General features: G+C 37.0%; 1 protein-coding gene across 3 annotated transcripts in view; it reads left to right on the top strand.

Annotated features, from left to right (window-relative positions):
- Grm5 (glutamate metabotropic receptor 5) overlaps positions 1–26,600 on the top strand; it is a 473,853-nt gene that overhangs the window by 5,248 nt on the left and 442,005 nt on the right. For all 3 annotated transcript variants that reach the window (XM_052760517.1, XM_052760518.1, XM_052760516.1), the window contains exons 2-3: positions 6,403–6,546; positions 13,953–14,808. In XM_052760517.1, coding sequence (XP_052616477.1) covers positions 14,151–14,808 — 658 coding nt within the window. In that variant the 5' untranslated portion in view covers positions 6,403–6,546; positions 13,953–14,150. The remainder of the gene's footprint in view (positions 1–6,402; positions 6,547–13,952; positions 14,809–26,600) is intronic.

Genomic DNA, 26,600 nt, shown 5'->3' with positions numbered 1-26,600 from the left:
TTAATCCTAATCCTAGGGCAGCTGTGTCCTATCTGTCAGTAATTGAACTTAGAAGACATGAGATAGACACATCCAAAGAAATAGTTTTATTTCATACTCATATAACCCAAGAAATGAATATTTTAATTTTGAATTTTCAACTGTTTATAAATGAGATAGTACCTTCTTGACATTCCTTTGTCTCATTTGAATAAAACTATTTGAATAAAGTGACATATCATAGATTTGTTTTCATTGCTTCTGAATTAATGCAGAGAAGAAATGAATATATATTTCAATGCTAACAATACTGTTTGAAATACACACACAGGAACACAGACACAGACGCATATACACATATATAAAAACATACATATGTTTGGCTATAGAACTTCCAATAAAAGTTTTGTTGTAGACTAATACTTGCCATGTTAAATACTATTTATTGAGCACATTAGACATTATATCAAGTATTCCGTGTGTTTTATTAGTTCATCATCAAATGAGTTACACAAAACACTGGTTTTATTTTATTTTAATTTTTGTTGTTTTGAAGACTGAAGTTTTTCTTTCATTGTCAGAACATGAAAAAGGGTACCAAGAAACCTACCCCAACAATACATACATACCTCCGTGAGTGTGTGTGTGTGTGTGTATGTGTGTGTGTGTGTGTGTGTGTGTGTGTGTGTGTGTATGTGAATATTATGAAATGCACCCTTTTTCCATAGAATAAATCTACAGTGCAGCTATTTTTGATGGTTCCCAGTATGTTAAGGTTTGCAGTGTATTTTGTTATTGAAGTTTCTGCAACAGACTTCTTGGATGTGGATCTCATCTTCTGTTGAATGCTTATGTGAATTTTAAAACAGAATTAAATCATACATATGATTTATATAGGTTTCATATATATATAAATTTAGGTATTTGTTTATACACATATAAACAAATGTATGTGTATAAACATGTATAAATATATACATGTATAAACACATATACACATAAGCATATACAAATATATACATATACATGTATAAGCAAAGCCCTAAGGTTCCTTATTGGTGATGGGGGGGAAGTTCAAATGATATTAAAATGATATTAATACTACTAAGTGAGTATGAAAAATTAGTTGCTAAAATCTGAGAAACTTGCCTGACCTGAGGTGCAGAGTGTATAAATGTAAATTATGACTCTCTGTTGTCATCAGGACTTTGGATATAAAATGCTGCCTGGGTTCTCATATTACTAATTTTCTCAACAGCTATGTGGATTTTATTTTTCTTTGTGAACAACAACATATGATGAAAAGAGACTAGCTAAGTTCTTTGATGTTTCACTGCTATTATCATAACAAAGCAGGTGTATAAACTCAGGGACATTTGACTCCCAAGTTCTAGTTTTTGACATAATGTTATCTTATAACTTGAATGTGTAGATTAAGGTTGTTTTTTTTTTTTTTTTTTAAGTCTACTAATCTGAGTCAGCACCATGTTCTTCTTCCACAGGGAGTGTGCAAATATTTTTTTCTCAAACATTCAAGAATATTTAAAATTAGACATGCAAATTTTGGGAGATAATCAGTAATCAAAATGGTACATAATTGCAGTCTCAAATATCTTCCGTTTTTAGCCAAACTGTTCAAGAAAGTTAAAAGGAAGATGCATAGGCAAAAGAGTATATTTTAAGTAGACATGATTGTGTCATTACAAAATGTCAGCTATAGAAGATTTCTGTAATGGTTACTTGTCACAGTAGTTTTGAGTGTAGGTCACAGAGTTAAATTCTTGAGGTTGTTTTTTTTTTTTTTTTTTAAGTGAAAAGCATTATAATTGCAGTGGTCTAGTGGGCAACATGACTATAAAATACCCATCATTTTATTTGACAATGATAAAAATAGCTACAAATACAATATGTCTTAATGTAGCTTAATTCTTTAGGGGTAAGTAAATAATATATTACTACTGATTTAAAAAAATCAGTTAAATGAGATTTTCAAAATGACATGTAAATACTATATAAAATAGCATTTGCTATTCTACTCATTATAAGGGATTTTATAACTAGGATGCAGCAGCCTTTGATATTGCAAATAATATTCTAGGCTATTCTCACATTCTCTTATTGTAATTTGTGGATACTCAAAACCAAGTTCAGTGGCTGTAAAAAAATGTTACAATGTCTCAGTTTAGATTGTGTTTTTCCAATGGAAATAGCAGCCTTGGCAACAGAAACATACAGAAAGACACAGCAATGTGAAGAAGGGACACTTCTAATTTTTTTTGTATCATTGGTAGTTTCAGAGAAAAACTGTGTAGAAATGATGAATCCAGTGGCTTGCCCTTAGCTGCACTTTTTGTTACTAGTGATGTGGACATTACTTTGAGGACTTTGATGTGAATCAGCGCTTTTCAACTGGAAGTAATTCCCACCTGCCAATGGCATTCACTGATATCTAGGGGTATAACTGGTTTCATAAATAAAAAATTGTGTTACCAGCCCTTTGGTTAAGTAGACAGAGAATAGAGACACCACTAAATATCCTCCAATGGATAGACAATATCTTACTACAATAATATTCACAATTGAGAAGAGCACCATGGATAAGAAACAGTGATACAAATGATTTAGGTAGGAAAAATTAACTAATTTGATTTATTTAATGTAATATCTAGTGGATGGACTTAAGGCAAACATTTAATGGACAGCTCAACCTCTAGAATGGTGTATGGTCAATATGTGAACTGCAAATAACCAAACCATGAGGTCCTTCACAGGACACTGTCACTTGATTATAATAAGCATGGACATCAGAGACAGTTGGGTTTGTTTTCTGACTTATTTTTTATAGATATGAAACCTGCACAACAATTTTACCTGTAAATTTCCATAGCAAGAGGTATTAATGTAGTTAGTAACCAGACCTTCTAGGTATTATGCAAGGCTTCCATGAAATAGAATTTATGTTTTCAAACAAACAATAAATATCAGCAATTAGTAAATAAATATAGAACAAGTTATAAAAATGTCAAGTATACTTCCAAGCATCAGATGATTGGTTTTCTAACAGGAACAATAATTCTTTACACAGTCTTTAGAGGTATGCCACAAATATGTAGAAAACATCTGGGGGCTATGAAATGGTTAAAGTTTAAAATCCCTGATTGATAATTAAATTGAGACCAGTTAGAAATGGTGGATTGTGTTATTATTATTTTTGTATTGCTTTATTGCAAAAGGCTGTTTCGGGTCTTCATGGACTACTAAACCACTTGTTTAAATGATTTACAATGATTTAGTGAATTCCCGTCTACAGCTAGCACTTTTTAGCTAATGCATAAAATTGCAGATTTCATCTTTGTGTGGTGCCATTTATGGCTTTGGGAGGATTAAAATATGGCCCATTCTTTGTCTTCAGCTAAACAAAGAGGATGCTGTTCTCTCTTGTTTACAAGGTCACAGATGTATGCTTCAGATACCGATGACAGCAGAGCTTTCCCACATTGCGTGGGTCTCAATCACATTATACTTCTGAATGCTTCTTATCTACGCATGCAGTTGTTTCTTTAAAAAAAGTATCAAAGGCAAACAGAGCACATGTAATATTGACACCCTGTTTGTGATGAGGCTATGGCTCGTGCAGAAGGAATCTTGTTAGCGTTGACGTCCTGAGCTATGTGATTTGCTTTTGTGAGGATTAAGTTATATAAGAGACATCTGTGCCAGAAAGATGGTTGGGCAGTGAGAAGATTGTTGAAAACAAAAGACAATGTGAGCTACGAGTCTGATTACATTGCCATTTGCTGTTTATAGCAAATTCTCCCCAGCAATTTCTCCTTTTCTGTATTCATATAAGATATAAGACTGCATAGTTACTTAAGGCAAATTACAGGTTTCTACATTAAATATGTGTCTACTGCTTTCTATGATGGGCAATGAACCCAGATATGTAAAGGGGATTAAAGTACTTGTTTGCTTCTGATATTAGCATATTGAACTAACATATCATATAGATTAAAGTATCCATACCCATTTTGAGTGAGTTAAGATCTCCATACTATTAGAATTTAGGCCTACACTGCTTTAAAATTACTTTGATCATTATACAAAGGAATACTTCCTCATTACCCATAGCAAGGACCTAGTTTTTTTCTCATCAAGTTGCCACTCTTATAGCCCAAGAGCTACAAAACACACACACACACACACACCAGCTTGTTTTGAGATTGCATGTTTTAGTTTATATGAAATGAGGATAATCAGTTACTTTTTACAGTTTATTTGTTGATTTTTTTATGATTTCAAACATACATACAATAAATTATGTGCTGAGATTGGATCTCTAGAATAAGTATCAAAAGCCTGGTATAGTGATTCCTACCTGTCACTCTGTCACTCCAGAACTGGTGCTCAGAGACAAGTAGATCCCGGGTACTCACAATCCAGTCAGTCTCTCAGAAATGGCGATTCATTCCTGAAATGGTGGTTCAATGACAGATCATTTTCCTTCCCAAAAAGTACATGAAGAAGAGATTGAGGAAGATATACTGTTCCAGCCTCTTGGTTCCACATAGGACTTTATGTGGATACCGCTCCCATACACGTGTATACACACATACTATTCCCACCCCTACATACTCAAAGAAATAGATGTTCTAAATGGAAATCATGGCTCTGCTACTAACTTGCTCTTGAAGTGTGGTCAAAAACTATATATCTCTGAGCATCAGATCCACCATAACAAAAATGTATACCAGTTATTTACAATACTGGTTATTTTGCAATTGAATAATATTTAAAGTCAGAAAACTAAGCAATGTGTCTTTAACCTGGGAAGTTCTCTCTCTCTCTATTTTTGTCATTGTTTACCATTAGATACGAGTTTTCCATGTCAAGCAAGTGCTATACCACTGAACAACGTGTCCTTTCCCATCTGTATATTTATATTATTATAATCATTGTCCTCAACATCAAAAGACCTACTATAGAAAGGCATTTTAAATACATTGCATAGCATTGAACAAAATACATCAGGAAAGGATTTAATATCAGTAGTATATTAACATATATAATTAATGTTGTTTATTTAGAATATTGTAAAGAACAAATTGTATAAAATGATCAAAGATGAATTTTGAGATTAATTTTTATTACACTCTGATCACAGGCTGGTATACATCATTTAATTTCCATGGGTCTCAGTTACATGGAGTCATAGGTAGTGCACTCCCTAGTTCTATGATACTCTTATTTAATGTGTTGAAAAAGTGAGGGGAATATTCAAGGTTCTTTGCTTATTTCTCCAGACTGATTCTCATCGAGGCCCTGTGATAGCCAAACCCACAGGGCAGAGGGGATGGTTGTGATGTACTTCTTAGTTTTCTAGAGTGAGGAGGGAATGTTATCATAGAATCTTGGCAAGGTAGTCAAATATAAGGTGATATAGAGGAAATTTATTTTATATTTTGCACATTTAGGATTTATTCAAACTTTTAATTCTGTGCAAAAATTGTACCAAATTATGCTCAGGATAGCACATATTTAACCTTTTGTAGGTTTTAAATCTATTGTAACTAGAAAGCTGTGTAAATAGCTGCCATATTAGCTTAGAAATAAATAGCATAAGAAAAGTATGAGAAGTGGCCAGGGAGAAAAAAAAAATGAGTAAGAAGTTCCACATGTGCTCAGAGGCTGTAGGAAACACATCAAAGCAGATCTAAGATTTTGGAAAGGAAGTATTTTAAAATATTTCATTCACTCTTTCTTAGAACATTTGTATAAGGGTAATTATCTTATGCCATTGTTAATAAGAGTGTAAGTTTCAGCAACACCAGCTGGACAAGGGTACACAGCCAACACAAAATAGTTCCAAGGTTCACACTTGCCTCTACTGAATTCTAAGCCTATACTCTCAATTCTGTGATAAATGTCATTCTAGCAAATCAAATAAAAGGTCACAACCAGTATGAACAAAGCCATTGGAGCAAAGTAGACAAAAATGGATTTACTTGATTGGTAGACTCCCAAGGAGGAGCAGGTGGCTGAGATTGGGTGGGTGAGAGTTAAGGTCACCAAAGAAACTCCAGCAGAAATTTACAAGGAATTTTTAATCCTCAAGCTGGAAATATTCTAGCCATACCAATAAACTTAGAAATTTAAAAGTCAGTCTTTGTTCTCTCAGTTCATGCCCGTTCATGACATTTAATGGAAACTTAATCATGCATGCCTTTTATTTCTTTCCGATACAATATGGCTGTACTCTGTTATATCACTCCCCACACCACTCACACAAACTACATTCGAGAAAGTTTCTCATTCAAATACTGTTCAGCCTGCTTTCTAGTTTGTCTTCATCTCTAGACATTTGGACCTTTGGAATCCTGTAGAATGCAGCTTGTTTAACTACTTTTTTGTTTTTCTGCTTCCTAGGTGATTTCATCCAGATTCTTGGTTTACAAAAACGGACATCTGTATGCTGATGCCTCCCATATTTTTATTAACAATTCAGACCTCTCTAGAGAAACTCAGCCTTGTATATCCAGCTGTTTTGTCCACATATGTTCATGAATTCGAGTAAGTATAAAAAATGCAGCCTCTGGTGTATCCATTCAGATCTGCTGCTCTGTGCTCCTCTGACCCAATGAGGACATCAGGCTTCAGGTGGCCAGGTTGAAATCTCCAGCTCCCTCATTCTCACTGAAATCTCCTTACCTTCTTATCTCAAGTCATCTGACAGCAAACTCTTTCATTTCACATTCAAAACACACAGAGGACCTTTTCTGTGACCTCATCCCTACAGATGCTACTACCACCTGATCGACTTCCGTAGATTCTTCCCTGCTCCCCCGACATCCGCCTTTGTGATCTTTCTCTTGTTCAAATATAAGGCAGAGTATAACCCTTTTGTGCTGAGAAACCTTCCAGGAAAACATTCCCATACAATGTTAAAGCCATAGTCTTTTGAAGTCTAAACAAGCTTAACACCATCACAGGACCTCACAGACTGGCCTTTGCTTCTTTCTCAGTTCACAGCAGGTGCTGCATTGGTTCCTTAGTATTCCCCAAGACACTAAATAAAATCCTGTCTCGGAAACTTGATATTTGCTTTAACCTTTATCTGGAATGAACTTTTCCTCGATGTTTTCCCAACTCGATCCTTTACTTATTTACATATTATTTGAATATTATGTTTTAAATTTGTATTGTTGGCAACAAGATTTAACATGATCACATTTGTCACATCGTATCTTACTCTATTGTCTTGTGCTTTGTTGCTTCTTTTGGGTTCAATACTCTGTAGCATAAAGACTTTCACCTATTTATCTTGTTTATCATCTAACAACTCCTCCTTCTGTTAGATTGTTGTAGGCTCCACCAGAGCATGCACTTACTCTATCCAAAACGGAGCCCTCAGGATATAGCAGAATGTTTGGTCCAAAGTAAACCACTCAATAACTATTTATGGGCCAAAGGAGTGGTATTGATATATGTAATGTGTTCTCTACTTGTCTATTTGCAATCTATCCATTATTAGTTTACAGTGTTTTAATAACATAAAGGATAATCGCTTTGTGAAGCCTTATAATAAGCTGAGTTGTAATACATTTCTTCTAAATTTCTAAACTATAATGTCTTTATGTTGGTGTGGGTAGGTACTAATTGTGTATGCAGGTATGTGTCCAGAAAGGAGACCAGAGAAGCCCATCAGAGGTTTTGATCTATCACTCCTAACCACATTCCCTTAAGATGGGATCTCTCACTGAATCTAGAGTTCAGCTGGGGTCCAGAAATCTTCCTGTATCTACCCTTCTGAGGTTTTAGGCATGTGAGAGGCCATGCCCAGATTTTATGAGTACTGGGGATTGAACATAAGCCCTTATGCTTGTAATGAATGGGTATTTTACCTATCAAGCCACCTTCCTAGTCCAGTAACTTATTCTAAAGGAAGTTCCAGGCATCTGGCATTATAATATGGATATTACTCTTCTCTTGAAACCATGACAAAAATCTAGTTGGAAAGAAAGTATCTATTTGGCTCACACTTCCAGATCACAATCCATTATTGAAGGTAATCAATGCCAGAACTCAGAAGTAACCTGGAGTGAACAGCCGTGGAAGAATTCATCATGCTGGGTTGCCCTAGGACTCCTTTACTGGCTTATACTTAGCTAGTTTTCTCATACTGACCTGGACCACCTGTCTAAGGGTGGTGTCATGCATAATGATTAAACTGCTCACACCAATCCCTTAAAAAGCATGGCCACAGGGCACCCTGATCTAGGTAATCCCTCAGTTAAGACTACCTCAGATGACTCTACACTATATATGATAGTTAAATCTAATTCAGATAATACACACATACACATGTATGTATGTATTTCCTGGTAGTAGCCACAATAAACGTTATACACATCTATTACTTCTCTTTACCAAATAATCATCTCTCTATCCCTTGGAGGGCTTTTTATTCTTTAAATTACAAATCAACACTATGAATTTCTGCGACACTAAAAAGTTCGAGATGTATCTGTATGGTCTCTCTTACTTTCATGGACTTTGCTATTATAGCTCTTATAGGAATGGGTAATAAGGCAACAAAGGATGATGAGAGAGTGTATTTTAGGGTCATCAGAAATAAACAATTCTTTACAATTTTAGAAGTGATTGACTAGTTTTTAACTTATCAAACCCATATATGATACATATTTATGAAATAGAGGAAATAAAATAATGTCTACATCTTAGTTTTTAAAATATGGATTACTCATATAATCAGCAATGTACACACATACATAAGACACAACTATTGCATCAAATATCATCTAAGTATCCAATGTACATAGTAAATATATTTTCAATAAAACCAGATTACTTTTTCTATGCAACACAGAAGCCTTGGATGTGTCTCTGAATATATGGTTCTGAGACCATCCTGTGGTCCTCGATATCACTTGTTCTTGTTTGTCTCTCACTCTGTAGATTGTTTCCTTTTATTACTTCTTATAAGTTTATATTTGCTCTTCAGATGTTTTGATGCATTCTAGATTTTATATACCGGTTGCTGTGCATTTACATCTCAAACTAAAACTCTCTTCTGAGTATCACACATCACTTTCCTGGTTGATATCTGTTCCTGGACAGATTTAAAATATTCATAAATAAATAACTATTTTTCTTCTGTGACTCACTTTTTCATGTATCTGTCTATATCATCTCTATTAACTATATCAGAACAAGCTAGTTTCTAAGACAGGATTTCACGAGTAGATTCACCTTCTTCTAGCTCTACTCATATCTAATCCATTCAGCACACCCAGAGGATTCTACTTGGAATTTCTATCTCTGTCCACTTCTTTCTATTTTTACTGTTATCAGTCATGTCTGGGTCACTCTTATTCTATCTAGATTACTAAGAGTCTTCTAATCAGATTTCTTGGATCTGTTATCCACAATATCCTGCTGCCTGATTGCTCCTAAACTTGAATTTTGCCTAGCATTTGATTGCAATTTCAGAATGGCATTTAGTAGCAACTCACATTAAATATCAGGAGATCCAAGCTAATGCCATGCTTCCATCACTCAGTCTTTAGGTTCTAGCCATCTTTCAACATGAACATCTTCTTTTCATTTTTCTTAGCATTCTTTGTACTCATTAAGTGTCCACAAATACCATTGCTTAGAGTATTGACTTGTAAAGTCTATGAGTATCAGGAGCATATATACCCTTTTTAACCTTAAACATTCAATTGTGAAGAGAGGTATAATATAAAAACATACATTGAAACAATTGGATGCAATGAATACTTTAAGAAAGACAATGTTAACTATTAATTTACATCATTTCATAACCTTTTCACATATCTCCTACCTACTAGTTAAATTTTGTCTGAGGCCAGGTGGTGGTGGCACACGCCTTTCATCCCAGCACTCGGGAGGTAGAGCCAGGCTGATCTCTTTGAGTGCGAGACCAGCCTGGCCTAGAGATTGAGATCTAGGACAGGCACCAAAACTACACAGAGAAACCTTGTCTGAAAAAACCAAAATAAAAAATCATTTTTTTTTTTTATTATTAATTTATTTTGCAATACAATTCAGTTCTACATATCAGCCACGGATTCCCTTGTTCTCCCCCCTCCCGTCCCCCTCACCTTCCCCCCAACCCCCCCCCCATTCCCATCTCCTCCAGGGCAAAGCCTTCCCCACAGACTGAGGTCAACCTGGTAGACTCAGTCCAGGTAGGTCTAGTCCCCTCCTCCCAGGCCGAGCCAAACAATCCTGCATAGGCCCCAGGTTTCAAACAGCCAACTCATGCAATGAGCACAAGATCTGGTCCCACTGCCTGGGTGCCTCCCATTTAAAAGAGTCGAATAATTAATTTCACATATAAAGTGGAGACAGGAGTATGTAAATATGTGTATGTATATATATATATATATATATATATATATATATACATCATCTATGGCTTTGCTAAGACAACTCTTCCACAGTGGATTGAAGGCTCAGCTTCACATTGTTGATAGGTCACTTCTAGCCTAATAGTCATTTTTAAACATAATTCTTTATTGATTCTTTGGGAGTTTCACATCATGCACCCCTATCCTGCTCAACTCCCAGTCCCTCCATATCTGTCCCTCACCCCTGCAGCATGCCCCCCAAAATAATTTAAAATAAACAAATAAACAAAAAATCCACCTCACTCCTCAGTCTTTCCAACACTTCTTCATTCATTCTAGTGACACTGGGAGCCATGGTATGTCATGCAGTATGCCCTTTTGTCTAATCAGCCCAACTCACAAATCTTTCATTGCAATGAGTCATTGGTCTGGTTTGTGGCCTTTGGCACACCATCATCACTGGACCTTCACCGAAACTCCTCTCCAATATTTAGCTATTGACCCACGTCATGGAGAGCTTATGGGTATCATTCCATAGGAACAGTTCCTTCATGCACTCTGGCAGGTCATAGATTGGGTAGCTGTCAGGGTGGGACAACCCAAGGCTGAGCTGGTCAATCCAGACCACTGGAACCACCCTCTCTGGTGAGGGGCAGAGTCAGCTCTCCTAGACCCATGTCATCAGGTCAGCTCTTCCACACTGTGGTAAGGGGTGGGGCCAGGTCTACTCTTGCAGTGTCCATCCAGGGTCAAGGTCAGCTATCACAGGGCCAGGGCAGCTCTGCATAGCCCTTGGAGTTTAACATGCCTGGTTCCTATTACTCCCTGTGGTATCATGTGCCATGAACACCATCGCAGAACACCTAGCTGATGCAGGAACACGGGCTCAGACATGCTTTCAGCAGCAGCTGGGGACAGGATGTCACCATAGCCCTGGTGGCAGCCAGGCCCTCAGACACCAACATGGTCTCAGGTGGCTGTCCAGATCACAGGCATCCACTGAGCATCTTGTGGCTGCAGGAGCCACAGACATCAACACAGACCCTGGCTCAGAGGACACCATGGCCCCATGTGGCAGAACAGGCCATACCCAGATCAGAATGGCCCAGTTGTGGATGGCCCTCAAACACCAACATAGCCACAGAATATGACCAAGACCCTGGGCATCCATGTGACTTTTGATGGTACCATGAGGCACAGACATCAGAAGCCAGCTGTGGTAGGACCAGGGACCCAGACATGTTTCCTGTTAGCAGCCTGGGCTTGGATGTCACCATGACCCCAGGTGGCAGTGCAGGCCACTCAGATTGGCATGGCTTCCATGGTAGCATGGTTGTCAGAACGAACATAGCCCCAGGTGGTGGCCCAGACCCAATGCATTGGCATTAACTTCAATGTTATTAGGAGCCTCAGACATCAACATAGACCTTGGCTTCAGTAGGGCCACCAACCCAGACATGGCCCTCTGCAGCAACCCTAGCCTCAATAACACCTGACCCCAGGTATCAGCAAAGGCCACTCAGATCTGTGTGCCTTTGGTGGCAGCATGGCCCTCAGACAGGAACCTGGTCACAGATTGTAGCCTAGACCCAGGACATCCTTGTGGCCTTTGGTGGCACCATGGGTTACGGACATCAGCGTAGACCCTGACTGTTTCATAGACCATGAAGCCTCATATTCTTGTATAAAAACAAGCAATGTTTCATCATTGGGTTTGCTTACTCATTCTCCATTTAATGACCATAAGAATCAAGACAAATTGCATGTCTTTCAACATAGGAAACTGAACAGACATCTTGAGAGTGAGAGAGTGTTTGGACAATTTCACAATGAGGTGATTGACAAACATTTTTGTTCAATTTACTTTTGTCTAAAATACTAAATTAGAAATAGGATACACATGATGCACACACTCACATTTGTATATCTAAACACCTCATTATTCTGTAACATGTAGCTATTGGTGAAAATTTAATTTTAGTGTTTGTTACTATTTAAAGTGTTCTTTTTCTGTTGCTATGGAAACAGTTGAAGGAAACAAAGCAATGAGGGTAGGCGTGGTTAGAAATGTAATTCAAGTTATATTCATTATGTGCTCAAACTAGAGTTTTTGAAAATCTGATAAAGTTTAAGATCATCATTATTTTAAAAGAGGCAAGATAACTGCATAAACTCCTAAAGGCATATCACCTCTGTTGAAAGGCAGTCCTTGTGTGTTAATCATTTTCAATCAATTTAAGATTCTGGTTGGCAGTGATGGTGCCATCCAAAGTAAATCGATTACATAATCCAATTAAACAAAAATAACCAATAATCTGTCAGTTTTTTTCCCATTAATGCAGAATTTGCTGTTGGAAATTGGGGTGGATTAATCTTCATCCTAGGTGTTTAAACTGGAATAAATTACTATGGTGGTAGCTACACCAAGTTTTTCTCCTTGGAAGGATAGTTGAGCCATATCATTGTGGGATTTATATTTCCAAACCAGGCATAGGGGGCTAATTACTACGAATTTTATTGTAAGACTACAAAATATCTTTGAAAAATCTCTGGAGTACCATGCAGAATGCCAGAGAATTGTCTGTCTTCACCACCTAACCACAGAATCTCATTTGAACTACAGTAACAAAAGAGATTCTGTTGGGAATACATATAGACCTATTCAATTTAAAATATTTGAAATTATGGTATTTTATGTTGATGACCATGAGGCCAACCTAGTACATATCATTAAAATTCATTAAATTGGAAAATTCTTAATCTGTGATGGTTAGCACTTTGCTAATAATTCTTAACATCAGAACTTGTAATTTTTTTCCCCTAAACTTGTATGCCTCTTACTCCCACTTGCTTACAGCATTTTGGTTTGTAATGTTCAAAACTTCTCCTCGTTCATCCTTGATATATTGATTATATATTAAATGTCCATAATGCTTATATACCCTAGGCTCCTTTTTCAACATTTTACATTGCATCTAGGCAGGAACTGTACATGATTTTAATGTTTTGTTTGGTTGGCCGTGGGGATGATGGGGATAGAATTCAAGGTCTTGTGTAGACTATTCAAGTACTCTACCACTAAGCTACATCCAAACCCTTTAAACAAGACTACTGTTATAGTTGAATAATTAATAAATGTTCAGTGGTGAAACTGGAAAGAAATTAAAGTCTGATTTAAGTGAAAATACAAATGAAAACTAGATACAATCCCACCACCCAGCTATTACTCACCAATCTTCAAAAGTTTTAGGGATTGGTGTTTTAAGGATATTTAGTTTATAGAGTGGTTTGAGTACTAGGATGCTGTTTTTTACAGGTCTGTCTAATGTATATCCCATTTGGTTTTCTGTAATCCACGTGAGCAAAAGAAAAGGATTAAAGTAACGAAGTCAAGCAAGGCCAGGAAGCTGTTAGACCTGGTGACAAAGTGAAACAAACACAAAAAATCACCACAATGTTCAGTTCTGCTCTTTTGGTCTATAATATCAAATCCCTCTGTTTTTCCATTAACGTGAATGTTCAGAGTGTCCCTGAACTAGTATGTATGCTATTAAAACTCATGCTTCTCATTATTTTTTTCAGGTAATGAAGATCATGATCATATGGATGTATTTAACTAGACACTATCTGGGGACCTTGTTATTTCTTAGAGTACATATCTAAATTGCTGCCTAATTTCTCAATGTGTTGTTCAACACAAGAGATCATTTGATTGCACCTATTGGAAATCTGAGTTTCTTCCACCATGATGTCTTTATTAGCTTGAATTCCTTTCCTAAAATGGTCCTTCTGTTGATCCTGTCAGTCCTACTTTTAAAAGAAGATGTCCGAGGGAGTGCACAGTCCAGTGAGAGGAGGGTGGTGGCTCACATGCCAGGTGACATCATTATTGGAGCTCTCTTTTCTGTCCACCACCAACCAACTGTGGACAAAGTTCATGAGAGGAAATGTGGGGCAGTCCGTGAGCAGTATGGCATTCAGAGAGTGGAGGCCATGCTGCATACCTTGGAAAGGATCAACTCAGACCCCAATCTCTTGCCCAACATCACACTTGGCTGTGAGATAAGAGATTCCTGCTGGCATTCAGCTGTGGCCCTAGAGCAAAGCATTGAATTTATAAGGGATTCACTCATCTCTGCAGAAGAGGAAGAGGGCTTGGTACGCTGTGTGGATGGCTCTTCTTCCTTCCGCTCCAAGAAACCCATAGTAGGAGTCATCGGTCCTGGCTCCAGCTCTGTGGCCATACAAGTCCAGAATTTGCTCCAACTTTTCAACATACCTCAGATTGCTTACTCTGCAACCAGCATGGATCTGAGTGACAAGACTCTATTCAAGTATTTCATGAGGGTTGTACCTTCAGATGCCCAGCAGGCACGAGCCATGGTGGACATAGTGAAGAGATATAACTGGACCTATGTCTCAGCTGTGCACACAGAAGGTATGTGATTTCCTCTACACAAAAATATGTTGTGATACTTGGCAACACCTCTCAGTTAAATTATCAGCTTTTGCATGCCTAAAATGTTCCTCACCAGTGTAGGTATTTTTGAGAAGCCTCAACTTCACCAGATTGATAAAGGACCGTATATTTACACTGACATACTCATTTATATGTCTGCCACTTGTTCAATAGCAAAATATGTTTTCAATATGGATTGTACTATTTCGAATTATGCTATGATGATGCTTATTTCTAAAGTTATTTTTTCAGTTTTTCTGGTTCTTCAGTGAACATCTCTCATCTTTAACATTCTATCATTGCTCTATCTAATGTTTTTATAGTCAAGGGGCAGTAGACATAAAGATACACAGTAAGGAATATAGCTCAGCATGATTTTATAAAAATTGCCAAACTGTGTAGACTTATAATTATTTGTTATATAGAACGCATAGTCAGATTCATAATAATAATAAGAATGAATTAGCTTTATACTTATGTAGAATCTATTTGGAAAGAGTAATTTCAATAAAATATGTAATGTTTGGGAGTTATTGATTTGTTGTATTGAAAATATAGCAATAGAAGGGAAAGACTGAACCACACTTTGTAAGTTAACATAACTATTTTTTGTTGCTAACAGTGTACTGAAATGCTTTTGCATATGCAACTTTTCAATCTTTTGTTTGTGTTGACCTATAGGACATATATGATCTAAATATTATTGTAATAGTTTTCCTAGGGCAACAAAGTACACTTATTAAGCATAAAATAATACTGGAAAAGGCAGCAAATACTTCTTAAAAGCCATAGAATCACTTAGAAAAGAGAAGACTTAAAAATCTTCGATAATCTATCATTGGAACACAAACAATATTGCAATATGTAGTGATAATTTATTGGGAAATTAGTGAATTGACTTGGGCAAGTTTACATCAGAGTTTTTGACAGTTTAACTAATTCAGATATAACAGACTTCTTGTTATCAAGTAGCATTACAGCATGCATTTCACTGTATAGGCTTTTATTCATATTTAGAGTAGTACAACTGTAAAATAAGCTTTCAGTTTAATTGACATTTCTCTAACTCTGGAAGTTTTCATTTGTAAATTGATAGTTTATTTGGAAATATATTGATGTGTGGTAATTCTGAATAATACAATGTTTAGGCAGGGACTTCTTTGATTTTTCCTTTTCTAGAGAAATTCATGGTCCTTCTACATTGGAGCACATGATGAACATCAAACCCAGGGTCTTGCCCATTGCAAATGTTAGCTAAATAATATTCTATCAAGGCACACCACAATCTTTCCTTTTTCATCCCTCTAATGCTGAAATTTTTCATGTAAAAAAATCCCAGTTTTATTTGACTCTTTCAACAATCCAGTGACACAGTCTGTCCATGTATTTTATTCCAATTTTCAGATTCAAAATCTTAAATGCATTTGAATAATTAATTTATATATACCTAATAGTAATTTTAAAGCCAGGAATATAGCACACAGCTATTAAATTAGAGTTCTATATACCATTATAATTTAAGAGGATCCAATGGTCTAATGCTTTGGGTATACATTCATAGAACATATATTTGTTAAAAGCAAATATATGCAAGTCTTTTTAATAGTATTATATATATATATCAAAATCTTCCATGGATTTTCAGTTCAGCAAAGAGGATGAAGCATGCACAGATACTCATGTAATCATAACTCAAAGTGACAGAAAATTACAAATAATGTCTCTAAAGTACATTGATAAATGATCACACTACCTTTTCTATTATGGGGGAAGCCTGGTGGAGAATTTGATGTTCTAATTTTAACAGAGAGAATGCTAATACTTGCTTAAAAACAAAACACAAACCCAATAAGTGATATGTTTTAGTCAAGAACATGATAAAGTAGATGATGGGGATTCATTTCAGATTTCAGAAATGAAAGGCTTCCACACCATGACGGAGAGGTTAATTTAAGATATGCTCCATGAGAAACTAATCATCACATTTGTATTTTTACAAACTTCAGTTGTTTTAGTCTAAATTGGCACCAATAATCAATAAGTAATTTAATAATGTACATAATGATATATTCACACAACAGACTATTATACATCTATTAAAATGAAAGGCATGCTTTGTTGCTAATGATTAATCAGCTCTAAGATTGTTGCTTAAGAGTAATCAGCTCTAAGTTGATTTTATGTGAAAAAAAACATGTATGGTTCTTCATATTTGGATTCTATATGAACCATTTTTCTGTACTTTCACAGAACTGCTAACCATAAAGAACAAAATTGAAAAAAATCCTTATTCTGAGAGGAAATTTAAGTCAATAGGGAATATGATAGGATGAAAAGATTTATTTTTCATAGATAATTTTGCATATACTCATTCAATGTTCTATAATACACAGATTACCTATAGTAACATATTAACTAGAATAAAGTATTTTGAGGAAAAAACAATAGAAATTATTTTGATAAATACATGCAAAATATTCTATAACACAAACAGGATATTGAAGATGCAGGTTTGAATATTCACATACTAAGGAATTACTCTTTGTGTTGTAGATTTTTCTGACGATTTCAGAAATATCTTTGATTACAAACAAGAATCTGAATAGTAGACATATGAGTCATGATGCCTTATAGTTTTTCCATGTAATAGTGGAGTGATATAGATGTTTACAGAGTAAAGCTAGACTCTGATCCGAAAATCCTTGAATAAAGATGATTCAAGTGTACTGGATTGTGTGGAAACTCTCCAATGTGATGTCTGTTGTTCCGTTACATGACCCTTCAGAAAGCCTCTTTGAGATCTTTTGTAAATGAAAATGCCAGTACATGCTCTCTTCTATCTATCTACTTACTTGTCTACCTACCTCACCGTCTATCATCCATTTATCTATAACAGTGGTTCTCAACCTTCCTAGTGTTGTGACCCTTTAATACAATTCCTCATAGTGTGGTGACCTCAAAACATAAAATTATTTTCATTGCTACTTCATAACTGTCATTTTGCTACTGTTAGGAATCATAATGTAAATAACTGTGCTCTCCAGTGGTCTTAGATAAGCCGCCAGACCCACAGGTTGAGAACTCATGATCGATAACCATCTCTCTATGCACCTCTATCCCCATCTTTCACTAGGATGGGATAATTCCGTGTACTTCCTGATCAATTGGTCTCAAAAATCTCTCCATTTATTCTGATGTTCTTATCGCTGTCCTCTTTTGCTTAGTTGACTGTTCCCTTTCTTCAAAAGTATAAAGAATTCTAGACGCTTTTATGTGATATATCAATTATGAAAAGATAAACTATTTTTCTAAAGCACTTTGTCTTCAAATTACCCAGTTACTTTATGCGTAAACCTGACAGCACTATATCAACTAGTCCTTGGGAAACTATCACAAAATGTTCCTTCTAGAAAATACATGTTATCTGTGCTTTCAGAGGAAGCACAGGAGACCTGGGATTCAGCTTTAATATTAAGTAATTGCACTTGTATTTCCTGTGATTTATTTTCTCTGTAGACCACAGGAATTAGTATTAACAGTGATATGTGATACATAAAAACTATACCTAGAATTTCTAGGCTTTGTGATTCATAATATAAAACAGGTGAACAGAACATAAAGGCAGTGTTCTTGAAGGGCAAGGCAAACTAGTCTTTCAGCACTACAGAGGAAAAGAAGATATGGTGAGTCAGAAGAGAAATGTCTTTCCTCTTAAATGAGTCAGTCCAGACAGTACCCTATTTGTTCTGAGAAAATTTAAGAGGTCTTTCACCTCAGTACTTTTCCAAAATTTGGCACATGTGTGCATATAAAACAGGGAAGATGGTATTCACCTTTTTAGGGCTCAGACAAAGTGATTTCATTGGTAACCCCGACTAATGACTCCCCTGAATTCTTTTTTATTAAGAAATGTTTTTATTCATTTTACATACCAGTCACAGATCCCCCTCTTTTCTCCTCCTGCCCCTCCAGCCTCCCCTGCAAACCCACCCCCTATTCCCTTCTATAAGAAGGTAAGGCCTCCCATGGGGAGTCAGTAGAGCCTGGAACATTCAGTAGAGGCAGGCCCAAGCCCTGACCCCTGTCTCAAGGCTGTGTTAGGTGTCCCACCATAGGTAGTGGACTCCAAAAAGCTAGCTCATGCACCAGGGATGGATCCTGATCCTATTGCCTGGGGACCCATTAAGCAGATCAAGCTACACAACTGTCCTGATTATGCAGAGGTCCTAGTCCAGTCCCATGGAGGCTCCACAGGTGTTGGTCTAAATTCATGAGTGCCTTCTAGTTTGGTTTGGTTGTCTCTGTAGGTTTCCCCCATCATGATCTTGAAGCTCCATGAGTCCAGTGGAAGAGAAAGAAGAGGGATTCTATGAGTAAGGGGCATTCCCTAATTTCTTATCATTCAGATTGTAAGTAAGATTTGCTGTCATGCAACAGTGGCCTCACAGCTGCTTTCTTTAAGAAAGCTTAAAGTGGGGACTACTCTCCTCAACTTCTTCCAAGTGCCTGGGATTCATGCTGGGCAAACACTCCATCACTGAGATCGCAAGTCTCATTTACCTTTTATTTTATTTATTTATTTATTTATTTTTTTGGTTTTTCGAGCAGTGTTTCTCTGTGTAACTTTGCGCCTTTCCTGGAAATCACTCTGCAGTCCAGGCCGGCCTCTTGCTAAACTGCAAAGGCTGAGCTTAGACTTTGAATCCTCCTGCCTCAGCCATCACAGTAGTTGATATCGTATAGGATTAAACAACCAGGCAATGTACAGACTTCCTTCTTGGTTTTCTTTGAAATCACTACCACTATATAAAGAATTTATGTCCTCAGGCTTTTCAAAGAAAGCCACCATAAATTTTTGACACCAGTCATTTGAGATCAGTTCAAGTGCCTCCTGACACACAGCTATTTGCAATCACATGAAAGAGTTCAGTTGAAGTCCTCAACGTTATCCAATAGACCACAAGCCAAGTTGTGAGTAATAATAAAAATTTTCAGGATGGAATTTAATAAAGCATATATATCTAACTAACTTTAGATTCTATCACTTGACACAATTTGATCACTGCAGCCACATTCAAACTTCGGTATCCAAAGAAAATAAAATTATCACCTGCTGAGCTATCTCACCATTACCCTAAAGAAAATGCATGTAACAACGCAAATTAATATTGTAAAAGTACATCACTTCTATTCTTGTGAGTTGGATAAATATTAATTTCTCTGAAATATAACCTGTATTGCATGTAAAAATGCAATATACTTATAAATAGTCCATTATTGCATTCTTTGTGCAGTGCAGCCAAATTTCAGTAAGGAATTTAATTTTGAGTTGAGTTTTCTGTAGAAAAACACATATATCATACTCTATATGTTGTTTACAATAATTTTACACTTTAATAATTTTCCTGACCTTAGCTAGGGTTCTAAATTCCTCCCCCACCCCGCACCCATTCGAGTGCCTAGTATAAAACAGGTACTCAGTGGTTTGCTGAATAGATGGATTTCCCTTATAGTAGTACCAACCTCATTATGTATGAATATATGGCATGTGGATAAATAGCTAGCACTTGTAATTTTCACAGTTTTGCTTTTTTATAAAAAAAACAAGGTGCCAAAGTACCTTCTTTGATTAGTTGTGAAATGCTGTTTACACCTCACTCCTTTTTTGTTTTCATGGGTTCTTATTCCTATCTAATGATATAAAGATGCTAATTCATGCTAAAAAAATGTCAGTGATGCTCTTGGGGAATAAAAAGTATCAATAAGTTTTCTTGGTAGCACAGAATCATTAAAATGTTGTCAAGTCAGCTGACACACTGCCATGCAGAGCCTGTACTTACGATAGGACTTTCTGATAATTATATAAACAAATAACAATAATGGAGATTTGAGTTAAAGATCTTCACTGTCTAATTCATAGTCACTATGTTTGGTTCAAAACTCAAAATGTTTAGTACAAGGTTAATTGTACATACATGTTAATGGATTTCAATGTGACATTCATATATTCATGAGGTAAATACTGAAAAGTCCCAACCAATCTTTTATTTTACCTCTGTATACCCTTCCAAACATCTTGTAATTCTTACTCATTTTCAGGTGAGTTGTTTATAACTTACATGTATGTGTAGGAGGGAAAGAATGGTGTTGTCTTTACTTGTGTAGCTTGTTTCATTTGACATAATGACCTCTAGATTCGTTGATTTTGTTACAATGATGAAAATCTCTCCTTTATGGCTCAAAAGTGCTCTTTAGCCATCAGCCCACTAATGTGCACCAAGGCAGATTCCATACCTTAGCTATAATGACTATCACCCTGTTATTAAAAAGTAGCACAGAAATGGAGGTATAAATGTGAATACACTTTTCCTGTCTAATTTTTCCACTGATTGTCACCACATCAGGACAACAATTTAGTCTGGAAAAATTAGAAATGTCATCATGGAGCCTGCTGAGTGCATTTTAAAGCATTTCCATTTTATTATCTAGGGATTAAAATGTGTTGAAAATTCAGACAAACTTAAAGATGATGATACTAATGGTTGAAAATTGCAAACTGATGTTAGTTAATAGGGTGTTAGAATAGAAAAAAAAGTGTTCTGTGAACATTTATTTTATCATTTTTATTAGGCAATAGATGTTGATGGAATTATTATTGTTTATTTGGGGGTAGGGGCATTATTCATTTCTGTTGCCTAGGTAGTGTCTTCTCTATATGTATGTTCTTTCAGACTACTTAATTGTTGGCTTAAATTCTGACTTACCCAGAAAGGATTTCTGCCAGAGATGACTTCCCAGCTTTTCCCCAGGCATCACTGCTGGGTACCACTGAACATTTCAGAGGACTATCCCCCAATTCTTCACGCCCACATGAGTAGGGCAAAAAGGATACCATTGCACTATTCTGCCAACACTCACAAATAACTTCTCAAGTTACATGCAAATGTGGACACTGCTACAGCATTAAACATTCACATACTTCTTGAATTTGATGATCACCTTCATGTTTATTGGGCAATTAGCATGAACAGAGTTGATGTTTGAGAATTGCATGTTTGTATTTTCCCTAGACAAGTCTTATTTTAGATCTCATAGAAACATTATTTAGAATTTAAATATTCCAAAAGTTTACTATTTATTATTACTAAACGCAGTCTAGTGAGCCATATCCTCAGTCATAATATCTTAATAACTTCTAGATTATTAATATTTCACCATGAGTTACTTTAGAATAAGGAATCTAGAGATGAGGTGAGAATGATATGAAGTGTTATGTTCTAGTTTATTACTGAAAGCACACAAAATATAATACAAAAATTAGTTCCTCACAGTGAATAATATGCCAAGTAAATAAAGAACAAACCTAAGAAAAACAAAGATTGAGATCCCTGGAATTACAGGGATTAGTTTGTGGACCTTCATTCCTCCTACCCTCTGTCTCTCTTATACCCTCTTCTTCCTTTTCATCAAATTATTTCTTCTCTTCTTCCCCTTCTCACTCTTTTCCTCTACCCAACTTTTTTCCTTCCTCCTTTTCTTCTCTCTTCTCATTCTTTTTATCACTTATTCTCCTTTTTTCTTAAATATTTTTTTGTAATTGAACTATTTTTTAAAAAGTATTTAGGCTAATCAGTACATTGGACTGGATCAGTGATAATACTTTTTCACTATCACATAGGAAAGATGAAGAAAACTATTATTTTAGAGTTAAAAATACAAAGTAGAAAAACTCAGTCTGTGGTAAAAGCAAGTTAAACTGTATGACAACTGGAGCTCAGAAACTCATTTCAAATGCTGCTTTCACTAGTCATAAGAAAAGGACTGGGAAAGCTTTTCTTATCGGTACTTTCTTTTTTAAAAAATTTTTACTTTTTTTGTTATTAAGAAAATTTTTTCATTCATTTTACACACCAATCAAAGATCCCCCTCTTCCCTCCTCCTGCCCCCCAGCCTCTTCCTCCCAACCTAGGCCCCACTCCCACCCACAAGAAGGCAAGGCCTCCTATGGGAAAGGCACATTCAGTAGAGGCCATCCAAGTCCTTCCTCCTGCCTCAAGGCTTCACGAGGTAGTGAGCTCCACAAAGCTTGCTCAATTACCAGAGATGGATTCTGATCCTACCACGAGGGGGCCTCCCAAGCAGATCAAGCTACACAATTGTCTTGCCATGCAGAGGACCTAGTCCAGTCCCATGTAGGCTCCACAGCAATTGATCCAACTTTCATGAGTTCCCTCTAATTTGGTTTGGTCATCCCTGCATGTTTCCCCATCATGATCCTGATGTACTTACTCATAGAATCCCTCTTCTCTCTCTTTGACTGGACTCCTGGAGCTCTGTATAGTGATTGGTTGTGGATCTCTGCATCTGCTTCCATCAGTCATTAACTTCCTTATGGGTACATTCTAAAACTTACTTTCGGTGACTTGTTCTGATCCAAAACCTGTTGGCAGTGGATGAAGTGAATCATCACTGTTGAGCATCACTTAAAACAAATGACCTGTTTGAAGAAGTGATCAGAATGGTTACAAGGCTTGAAACTATGTCTGTATTTGCAGAAAAGCAATTAAGTGGAAGGAAGAGAAAATCTACTAGAACTACCTTTAGGCATGTAGTATATTAAAGTATTTGGCACATTCATGTACTTACCTGGTTCAGTACAAGGAGTAATGTATTAAAACAGTGGGTTCACAATGATAGGCACATTTTTTCTCATCAACAAAACCATTCTATGGTGTTGAGCTATTCACTTTTCTTAGGAAATACTGTCAGTCCTTCCTAGTTTCTTGCATGTAAGATACTGGACAGTACCTGGAGAGATGGAAAGAGAAAAAGAGCTTAATAGATCAGAATCACCCTAGCACCTCTAGTACTTAGAAACCTGATCCAGGCTTAAGACCAGCCTGGGCTATGGAGTGTGATGCTATTCCTAAAAAAACAAATAAAAAGCATCAACTTTAAGCTGACCATGGTTGCATATACTTGCAATCCTAATATTTGGGAAGCTGAGGCTGGGTTACAAATTCAAGGCTTATGTGTGCTAAATACCAAGACCATGTCTTAAAAACTAAACAAACATCTGTTTCCATCAGTTACTAGATGAAGGCTCTGTGATGACAGTTAGGGCATTCATCAATCTGATCACTGGGGTAAGCCAGCTCAGGCACCCCCTCCACCACTGCTAGTAGTCTAAGCTGGGGTCATCCCTGTAGATTCATAGGAACTTCCCTTGTACCAGGTTTCTCCCTATCCCCATGATGTCTCCCTCTATCAAAATATCTCCCCCATCGCTCTCCCACTCTGCCCCCACTACAGCTCAACTATCCCATTCCCTCATGCTCCCATCCCCTACCCTCCATTGCCCCCTGCCCCCAGTTTACTCAGGAGATTTGGTCTATTTCCCCTTCCCAGGCAATCCATGAATCTCTCTTAGGGTCCCCTTCCCAGGCAATCCATGAATCTCTCTTAGGGTCCTCCTTGTTACGTAGCTTCTCTAGAGCTATAGGTTGTAGTCTAGCTATCCTCCGGAAATCCACTCAAAGAGAGGGAAAAGGGATTCTATGAGCAAGGGACATCAAGACCGTTATGGGGAAACATACAGTTAAACTCCAAGCCACTGGGAACTCATGAACTTTGGACTGACAGTTGTGGAGCCTGCATGGGACTGGGCTGGGCCCCCTGCATGGGCAAGATAATTGTGTAGCTTGGTCTGTTTGAGGGGCCCCTGACAGTGGGAATAGAATCCACCCCTTGTGCATGAACTTGCTTTTTGGAACTCATTGCCTATGGTGGGACACCTTGCACAGCTGTGATGCAGGGGGAACTGCTTAGACCTGCCTCAGCTGAATGTGCTTGACTTTGATGACTCCTCATGGGAGGCCATAAATTTTCAGAGGAGGGGATGGGGGGTGAGCTTGGGGGGAAGCCTGGAGGGGCAGTGGGAGTAATGAGGGGGCGATCTCTAGTTGGAATGTGGAATTAATAAAAAATTTCTTAATTAAAACAATAAAAATAAATAAAAGTAATAACTTTTTTGCTGAAAAAACTAAACAAACAAAAAGAAAAAACAAACTTAATCTTTAGTTTGGGGAAAAATGGAATTTAACTGGTGGTTTGTTACATTAATTTCAATATTAGAAGTCAGATACTACTTCATTTACATTCTATTATGGATTAAAATATTGTCATGCAGTATACATTTGAAAACTCTGTTAAACCATTTACCTATCTTACAATCCAGCTGATATAAAGCAATATTATACAGGTTAAGGAATAGATGTGAAAGAACAACTTCTCTGTAACTGACTAGTTAATGGTGAGACCCAGGGCCAACTGTTGAGGCGAGTCTAAATATGTCTTTGTATTGGTGTAGGCATGGCAGCTTTGAGGAAGAAAGGACTGAAGCCTTCCTATTATTTTTGCTTCCCTAGGAAACACAAAGCGGTATTGCTTTCCTTGATGAGGATGTTTCCGATTTTTGCATGTATAAATGTTTCATGTGTCTGTTTATCCAACTTGGAAAGCAATGTTTCCATGTTCCTAGGCAAAGAAAAATTAAGGGTGTGTGTAGTGAAAGTTTATCTAACAAGAGACCTTTATATTTGAATGATACTGTGGACAGACTGCTTAATTTCTCTTCTTGTCTTCACTGTAGACTCTTCATTCTGTCATTCAGATGCCAGTTATCAAAGAAAACAATACAGCAAACATTTTTTTTTTTAAGAGCAGGAAGACCTCTGCTTCCATCAGTCACTGGATGAAGGTTCTATAATGACAGTTAGGGTAGTCACCAATCTGATTACAGGGGATGCCAGAAACCCACATCCAAGCACCAGGCCAAGCCCAGGTGAAGAGAGGGAAGAGGGATTATAGGAGCAAGGGAGGTCAAGATCCTGACAGGGAAACCAATGGAGACTGATGACCAGAACTTGTGCGAGCTTACAGACAGTAGACCGAACAAGGATCACTGCAAGTGGGTGACAGTTCTTTTGCCTGGTCTATTTGTGGGATCCCTGGCGGTGGGACCAGGATCTATCCCTGGTGCACGAGCTGGCTTTTTGAAGTTCATTCCATATGGTGGGATGCTTTATTCAGGCTTGATGCAGGGGGGTGAGCTTGGTCTTGCCTCAACTAAAGGTGCCAGGCCTTGTTAACTCCCCATGGCAGGCCTTACCCTTTCTGAGGAGTGGATGGGGTGAGTTGGGAGAGGAGCAGGGATCAGGAAGAGGAGAGGGAGCGGTAACTGTAGTTGGTATGTAAAATGAATAAAAATAAATAAATTAAAACATAAACAAAACAAAAGAGCAGGAAAAAAATTGTCACAGCTTTATGCATGAAAGGAAATTCTTTGGAATACATCATCAGTGATATGAGTAGTGAAATCTCATTTGGCACATTCAATTTGACCAGAATTGTTGAACTAAGGAAACTTTTTGCCTCAGAGGCTTTTTAATACATGAAGCCCAGGCCCAAACTACCAGTACAAGTAAGATTGGGAAAGATATGAAACATCACTTTAAGAGGAAAAAGCAGTTTTACAGAGTGTATAAAGCACAATGGATTTGTGAACTTAAGTTCACACAATTTGTTGTGAGGCCTTGTCTGCAAAACAAGTTTCTTTATCCCTTTGAGTTATTTTCCTTCAAGTGGAAGCAAAAACACAAAGTTTGAGTGCAAATCCTTGCTATCGTTCATGGTAATAGAGATGCTTTGATCAAATTACATACTTTGATTTCCTCACTGTGAGTATACATGTCCTTTACAGTTCTTTTGAA

This window comes from Peromyscus californicus, unplaced genomic scaffold (assembly GCF_007827085.1).
Source record: "Peromyscus californicus insignis strain IS unplaced genomic scaffold, ASM782708v3 Scaffold_4__1_contigs__length_199733344, whole genome shotgun sequence".
Lineage (NCBI taxonomy): Eukaryota > Metazoa > Chordata > Mammalia > Rodentia > Cricetidae > Peromyscus > Peromyscus californicus.
This window is presented reverse-complemented; position numbering and strand designations above follow the sequence as displayed.